Source organism: Chaetura pelagica, unplaced genomic scaffold, assembly GCF_000747805.2.
Source record: "Chaetura pelagica isolate M959 unplaced genomic scaffold, ChaPel_1.0 scaffold332, whole genome shotgun sequence".
NCBI lineage: Eukaryota > Metazoa > Chordata > Aves > Apodiformes > Apodidae > Chaetura > Chaetura pelagica.
In genome coordinates, this window is record NW_009952480.1 from 1,481,004 (window position 1) to 1,489,033 (window position 8,030).

The following is an 8,030-nucleotide window of genomic DNA, read 5'->3' on the forward strand; positions in this document are numbered from 1 at the left end:
AGCCCCATGAATAGAACCACCTTCTGCATCATGAACCTGTCCTGAGTTAAGTAAAGAGTGTGAATTATTTACCAGGCTGTCACACTGCCAGTGGAGACCATATAGCAGATGACTGCACCTGCTTATTAATTCGTATTACTATTTTCTCTGCATTATTATGCAGATTCTAACTGTCAAGTTAACTACATAGACATTTTACATTTTTCCCCTAAGACAAAAAAGTAGTTTTAAATATTTTTGCGGCAGTTATTTGGGTGAATCTGAGCTTTTGTAATCTTATTATGACATTTTACTTGAATAACATTTCCTTTCGGCTAAAAGCAAAGTTCAGAGTACATCAATATGGGAAGTTCTAAAATCAACTTCAGAGAAGTAAGGAAAACTCCTGTGATCTACCAGAACTGTCCTTCCAAATATTTAAATATCTGCTGGGAAAAATTTTTAACAAATTGCATTTGCTTTGAGACTTGCCTGCCACACCAATGAAACCACTCCAACCAACTTAAAAAGATAGTCTCTTTAAAGCAATAGCTTGTTCAGTGTTTTGTTACTTCTGCCCCAACAACCTCCAACAGTCATATCTATATATATTTATGAATGAAACTTGTATTTTAGTGTAACAGATTAAGACATCATCCACATTTGTTCTAGAACATCTTATCAAGAAAACAAAAAAACAAACATCACTCTAACTTCAGCTTTCCTCAACTTAACTGTAACCATCAAATGCTAGCAAGCATTAGGTAGAACTAGATACTTGCATTAGAAAACCAAGGGGAATTCCTTCAGAACTAGAGCTTCTAGATCTGTTTTACTCCTTCCTTTGCCTAGAAAAAGGAGGGAGTAATTTTATTTCTGTATTAAATAAGGAAACCCTACATTCTGGGGCCCATCATACTGTAAATTATATTTGTTTCACTTAGATCAGTGAAACTGCAGCAACCTGTTGCTTTACACTCAATTCCCTCAGCACTGACTGCTAGATGAATGGTTTTTCAGATAACTTGCAGAAACACCGTGACATTAAGTGGTTTGTTGGATTACTAACAATAAAACATACCTAAAAGCAATCTGAGCGAGCAAAGCAGAAGTTCAGTTCTTACTCAAAGACAGGCATCAAGGAAATGCCTCAGCATTTTCCTAACAAGTTCATCTGAAATTTATTGGTAGACCCATACATTTTGCAAATTAATGGTTCAACAGGACTACTACAAAAGTCTTCATGGATAACCAATCTTGAATCACAAATGCAATACACAGAGCACTTACTATGTAACAAAAAAAAGTCACATAAAGGTTACATAAGCCTAAAAACATACTGAAGAACATTTTTTTTTATACTACTGAAACAAACAGGGGAAATTAAAAAAACAATTTGTTCTTTCTGAACAAAAGTTTAACCCAAACTCATTAAAAAACACTGTGAGAATGCACTGCCACAGGAAACTATGACGAATCATCCCCTTACCTAACCTGTAAGCCAGCTTTGCCAGAGCTGTAGCAAAACGCATCACTGCAGGACACAGCTCAGTTAAGCCCTCCGTAAACTGAAGCATGACTTATGTTGTGACATAAAGCATCATGCATCCCACTCTTTAACAGGACATACTTTTGCATATACAATATACACAAAAACCTCAAAAGCTTTTTCATTTGTTTACACCAGTAAGAACTATAATATTTCAACAGATCTGTGCACTCCAGTCTTTTAACTTCTGAGCAGTGGTGTAAGACTGTTCCTAAATGATAATTCATCCCATTTTGATAAGGAATTCCAAAATGAACTTTTAAGTAACATTTATTAACCAAATGTTTCAGACTTAGATCAGCTGGATCAAGAAGCATGGTGCTGTTGTCTATAAACCTCAACTTTTTCATAAAATCATAGAATGGTTTGGATTGGAAGGGACCTTAAAGATCACCTGGTTCTCACCCACCTGTAAGGGCAGAGACACCTCCCACTGAATTAGATTGCTCAAAGCCCTGTCCAACCTGGCCTTGAACGCTTCCACTGAAAGGGCATCCACAGCTTCCCTGGGCAACCTGTTCCAGTAACTCACCACCCTCACAGTAAAGAATTTCTTCCTAATGTCTAATTTTTTAGTTTTCTAATGTCTAAATGTTTAGTTTTCTAAACATAACCTCTTCCATCTTAAAACCATAACCGCTCATCTTCTCACTACACACCCTTGTAAAAAGTCTAAAAAGTTTAAGCTACCAAACTACCAAGCAAATGACTTCTTGACAAAAAAAAAACAAAACAAAAAAAAAACCCAAAAAACCCAAACAAAACAAACCAAAACAAAAAAACACCAAAAAAACCCTGAAAGGAGTAAAAGGTCGAATTCTGTTTCTATTCTATTTCTGTTTAATTTTAACTACTTGAAGCACTTTTAAATAATCCATGCAATCATAACTAGGAGCACAGACAGCTGTTTCTAGCTCTGACACTGAAAATAAAGCACTGATGAATAGCAGTAAAAGACAACAGGAATATAGGCACAAGGAAGCTGAGACTGCTTAAAGTTTACACTCCATTGGTTAGTGTTGCAAGCCAGTGAGAATGACTACAAACAGATAAACAAAATAGTTTGATACCAAGTTGAGAAAGAAAAATGTTTTGAAAATGCAAAAAGGAAAAGGTGCTTTGCAAAATGCTGTTATGAAATCAAATGGTAAAATTCCCAAACTGTGAATTTTATCCCTAAATCTCAAAGGGGAGATCCAGAAGATTCATCATTAGAACAGTCTATTTTAAAAAGGAATGGTCTTATGGCTTCAAGAAAGCACTCAGGGTAATATTAGGCTTCAGTAGTATTTCTCAGAGCTACCTCCAGTTTAATTAACTTTTGTGTTGACAAATACAGAAATAGAGATTTTCCAGTAAAATTCCTTATCTCCGTACTTTTTCAGTTGATCCCTTACTAACTTGAGAATTGCAATAGAGCATAAGCAGTACCAACGGTGAGATTCTGAACCAGCACAACTACCAGTATAAAAACTGAATTTGAGGAGCCTCTCTAGTTGGTAAATTAATACAAGCTAACTTAAAAGAAAAACACCATGACTTGAATACCAAGAGTTTTGGAAGATTTCATATCAAGCACTCTGAACAATGCTGAAAGATACTGCTCTATTTTTCATTGTTTCCTCCAGAGTCAGAGCTGGAAGAGGAGGAACACGAGTCTGAAGAGACAGATCCCTGCATCACATAATATTTTGCTTGTCTAGCATGGGGGAGGAAAAATGAAGGTATCATTTTGACACACAATTATGTGAATTGAGGTGTCTTCAAATAACTAATTTCTGAAGTAGAGCTGAAAGCATCTTTTTCTCTAGGAAAGTTAAAAGTGGGGAGGGGAAAATAAAAAATAAAGATGCACCAGGTTTTAGTATGTCAACAAAAGGTAATGCAAACATTCTCTGCAGAAATATTTTCTAAAAATGGTTACAAAAAGTAGCAAAGCATAAAACATGTAGTTGAGGGGACAACTTCATGCAGAATGGGTTTGTACAGTACATACCCAGATAGGATCTCTTGGGAGGTGCTTTGATTTCTTCATCCTTACTATCTGCAGCTACACAAAAGAGTTGAGGGAGAGAAAAAAAAAAGGAAGGAAAGACAAACAGACTTGTATGATTAAATGCAACAGTGGGTATTTTAGTTACAGTTTAGTCAGTTAGTACATTCTGCTTATAAAAACAACGGCCAAAACAAACCATGCCAGAAATTTTAGTCTCCATGCTTTCTGTGAGACTCCCACCCCATGGTATTGAAAAAGGGAGAAGCAGTAGGAAGTCCCATAACACTCTTCATGCACAACCCAACAACCTAAGAGGAGAAAGTGAAGACTTCAGAATACTGAAGGAGACAGCTTACCTCTTATTTTACGTACTTCTCATGATCACAGAAAACAAGCTGTTACCTCAGCAACACAGTGTGTAGATACGTATGTATAATCAGCTACAACAACAGGGTCACCTTGCTTCCTGAAGCAAATGCTATTCTAATATAAGTTTCCAGAAGTCTGAGCTTAAGCCAATCGTATCAAGGACAGAGTAGGTCGCATTTGCAACAATTCAGCTTGCTAGTTTTATTCACTGTAGCCTTCCTCTGCCAGCTGAAAATCATGTATTATGCAAGAGTGTTTTCCAGTGCCAAAAACAGCTCTTTAAGGGATCAGAGTGCTATAGTAAGATACAAGTCATAAAGCAGGTTAAGACAACCTGCAGTTGGAAGGAAGACAAAACTGGATCACAGAATCTTAGGGGTTGGAAGGGACCTGGAAAGATCATCTAGTCCAACCCCCCTGCCAGAGCAGGGTCACCCAGAGCACATCACACAGGAACGTGTCCAGGTGAGTTTTGAATGTCTCCAGTGAAGGAGACTCCACAACCTCTCTGGGCAGCCTGTTCCAGTGCTCTGTCACTCTCAAGGTAAAGAAGCTTTTTCTGAATGAACGACCAGATGAAATAATCTTCATGTAAAAACACAAGAGTCCACTTGAGGAGCCTGGGCTGCACCGTCTAAGAGCCTGTTTTTAAAAAACACTGTCCTCTACTTTTCAGTGTAGTTCATACATTCAGGGTGTTCAAAATCTGTTACAATGTCTTGGGAATAGCTGAAATTGAGTATTTTTTTGAGAGATGTAGAAGGCATATTTGGGGAAGGAAAAAGAGAGTTCTTCATACAGTATGTGTCTCTCCAAGAGTATGAGAGAATGCTCTGGCCTGCCAACATTTTCAACAGTGACCAGCTGTTTTTAGCTGTTTACAGCTGTGGGCAACTTGCTTCAGCCTCCTTTGGAGTCTCTAGTCAAGACACGGCACACACACATTTTACTTTTCAATATTTAGCTCTCTAGCCCTACAGAACCACCATGCCCCAGAAGAACTATAGCACTTCAAACAAAAGTAACTATAAAAAAAAGGAACTACCACTCAAGCCTGAGCCTTTCTGCACTAAGCCAATACAGCATACATACAGCTGCACAGATACCAGTTTCAAAGGGGACAATGAATAAGGAGAACTGTTACCTCAAAAATGGTAGCAGATTTACATTAAAGCAGCTAAGATGCAATTACAGTGGTGCTAAAAAAAAGGATAAAAAACAATGAGGTATTGTCCATGCCTGCTGATTTCATCTGAAGACTCCTTCACACAGCTTTCAAACTATTCACGTACAGGAGAACTGTCCTGTCATTAGATGTTATAAAGTAAAGTTGAGGGGTTGTGTGGTTTTCTTGTTTTGGGTTGGTGTTTTTTTTCCCAATTCAGAACAGTTAAAAATAGGCTATAGAGTCCAAGTTTTAAAAATAATAAAAGAGTTGGGTATATAAAGAGGACTTACTCTGTCTTTAATCAGTACATGCAATTGAAGGATGAAGTTTATGTATCCAGAAAAGGCAACAGCAGCACAAGATGGGCTCCACCACTTCCAATTTATTCTCACTTTACAAGACTTAAAGGGGGTGTGCTGGGTTGGTTCTGGCCTGATTTCAGTAGCAGCAGGGGCCCCAGAGGTGGCTCCAGTAAGAAGCTTCTACAATCATCTTCCCCCCTGCCCCTGAATAGGTTGTCCCCCTGTACCTCATGGAGGAGAGCCACAGTAGAGCATCTCCTGAAGGCACCATGAGGAACAAATGTGAACCTGCAGCCCACAGACTTGGATCTGCAGCTTTGGAAGACCCTGGCACCAGGGAAAGTGACTGTTCCCGAAGCAGCCCATGACTCTATGGGAAGCCCAGGCTGGAGCAGCTCCGGACCTCGTAGGAAGGACTCAGGAAGGAGAGGTTCACGGAGGACTCTCTGCCATGGGGAAGCAGGGGAGGACTGTAAGGAATCCTTCTTCCTGAGGAGGAAGGAGCAGCAGGAACCACCAGCCTGTGAACTGACTCTAAACCCCATCCCCTGTCCCCCTGTGCCGCTGGGGGGAAGGAGGGAGAGAAACCGGGAACAAAGGGATTTGGGCCTGGGAAGAAGGGAGGGGTGGGGTAACATATGCAAGCCCTGCTCTGTTTGTTGTCTGTGTCCTGTGTCTGTCTGATTAGTGTGAAATTAAATTATTATTTTTCCCCAAGTTGAGACTGCTTTGCTCATGATCATAAATGATGAGTGAAACCCTCCTTGTCCTTTGTCTTGGCCCACAAGTTTCTTGTTGGACTCTGTCCTCCCCATCCTAGAGTGTGTGTGAGGGGGGGAAAGCTGAGTGAGCAGCCTCATGGCTGGTTCTTTCTTGTCGTGTTGGACCCAAACCACAACAGGGGGAAATCCCGTAACTGAGAAGTAACTGAGAGAAATAAAAAAGATTATGCAAGTTTTTCTAATAAGTTCTCTATATACAGCCTACAAGAAATAATCAAACATTGTTGGAAAGAGCCCCAAGAGTGTGTATTTTTCATGCTATTATAGTTAGTCAAAATGCTTGTACTTTCCTTTATAGACTGAATGGCTTTATGCCTTATGTTCTGAACTGCTATTTATATGTATTTTAACCCATCAGTTAACACCACAAAACAGGCTAGAGAATATGGAACAAGCTTGTCAGGATTAGGAGACTGATCCTTAATGTTTCCAAAAATTTTAAGTAGATTCCTTCTAAACTAGTTGTTACTTAAGGAACCTTATCTGTAATAATAAAAACAAAAGAAGAAAGGTGGCTCCCACATAATTCAAAACACATTGGTAAATATATATTAGCGTGACTGGGGCGGAAATTCAGCATTTAAGAGTAATACAAGAAAATAGCAAACTCCCTATGTCCTGGTTTGAGCCAGGATGAAGACAATTTTCCTTTTACTGATTTTTTTTTTTCCCTTCAGTAAGCTTTCTTTTAACTAGTCACAGAGCCTTCTGACTAAAAGCTGATAAGAGATGAATGTTTTTGTAACTGCTGGGTCTTCAAGGTCACATCTTTACTCTGTGTTCCTGTATCCTTTCATTTTATTGACAGGGCAAGGATACAGGATACCTGAGTCATCCTTCCACTGAAATATTCAATTCTGTTCACTTTCTAAATATTTTAAATTATTTTGCATAAACATTCAGAGGGACTATGGAAATTAAAGAAGAAAAATGTTTAAACTGAAAACCAGCAATCTCATAAGTATATTATCATACAGAATTTGTGAACCTTCCCCTCAGGTTACTGCAAAGTTAATAAAAAACTTAGTTTCTCACTGCCACAGTAAACTATGAGGAAAGAAAGAAAGTACACATTTATAAGCTTGCCTAGATCACCATAAAATTTAAGAGATAAGATTAGGAGTAGGATTAGAAACACTGATCTCACTCCCACTCATAATGTGCTTGAAATACAAACCTATCTTTCTGCCTCAATTGAAAGGAGCTTTGTATCCATTTGTATTTTTATTTGCCATAGCACTATACAGTTGGCCTTACCAAAAATCAATCACAGGTAAGTAAAAAAATTTAACTTTGAGAAAAGTTTGTGGGAGGATGCAAGCCTTTTGATGAAAATAAATAATTAAGGTCCACAAATAGGTAAAATTAGTCTGTCTAGCTAATTAAACAGATGACAAGCCAAGTTCAGGAAAAAGGATTAAATGATACAATACAATATGGAGGAGTTTCCATTACTTGGTAATGAAAAGATTAATTATTCAAAAGACTGTCTTGCAGGGAGAGTTGTTTAAAGATGGCTATATACTAAACTGAATGGATTCCCTTTTTGTCCAAAGGTTACAGAAGCAGCATGCAGGGTCATATGTGTAAATGCGTGTCACGAGCCAATGTCGGGGGGTGTCCCACGCAGAAAGTGTCCGAACAGGCCTCAGGGAGGAGGGAAAAGGGCCCACCTGCTGCATCCATGCCCCTTCCAAATGCTTCCTGAATTTTAACTGATACTAAATCTGGCTCAAAGTAGTTTTTACATCATTCATCCTGCAAGATTAAAAAAACCTTGTGAACAGAGCAGCTCGTGTTTGGGAGCTGGAGTCCAGGTCCTCTTCCACGTGAATTCATTCACTTACTTATATGAAAAGTTTCACACTCCACAATGAGCAGGAAT

The 8,030-nt window shown here is 38.7% G+C and overlaps 1 protein-coding gene across 1 annotated transcript in view; it reads right to left on the reverse strand.

Moving 5' to 3' along the window:
- The window catches only part of PQLC1 (PQ loop repeat containing 1), a gene marked incomplete at its 5' end in the record, with an annotated part of 67,524 nt that overhangs the window by 49,220 nt on the left and 10,274 nt on the right, over nt 1-8,030 (reverse strand). The window contains one exon of the mRNA XM_010008704.1: nt 3,525-3,578. Within this exon, the coding sequence (XP_010007006.1) occupies nt 3,525-3,578 (54 nt within the window). The remainder of the gene's footprint in view (nt 1-3,524; nt 3,579-8,030) is intronic.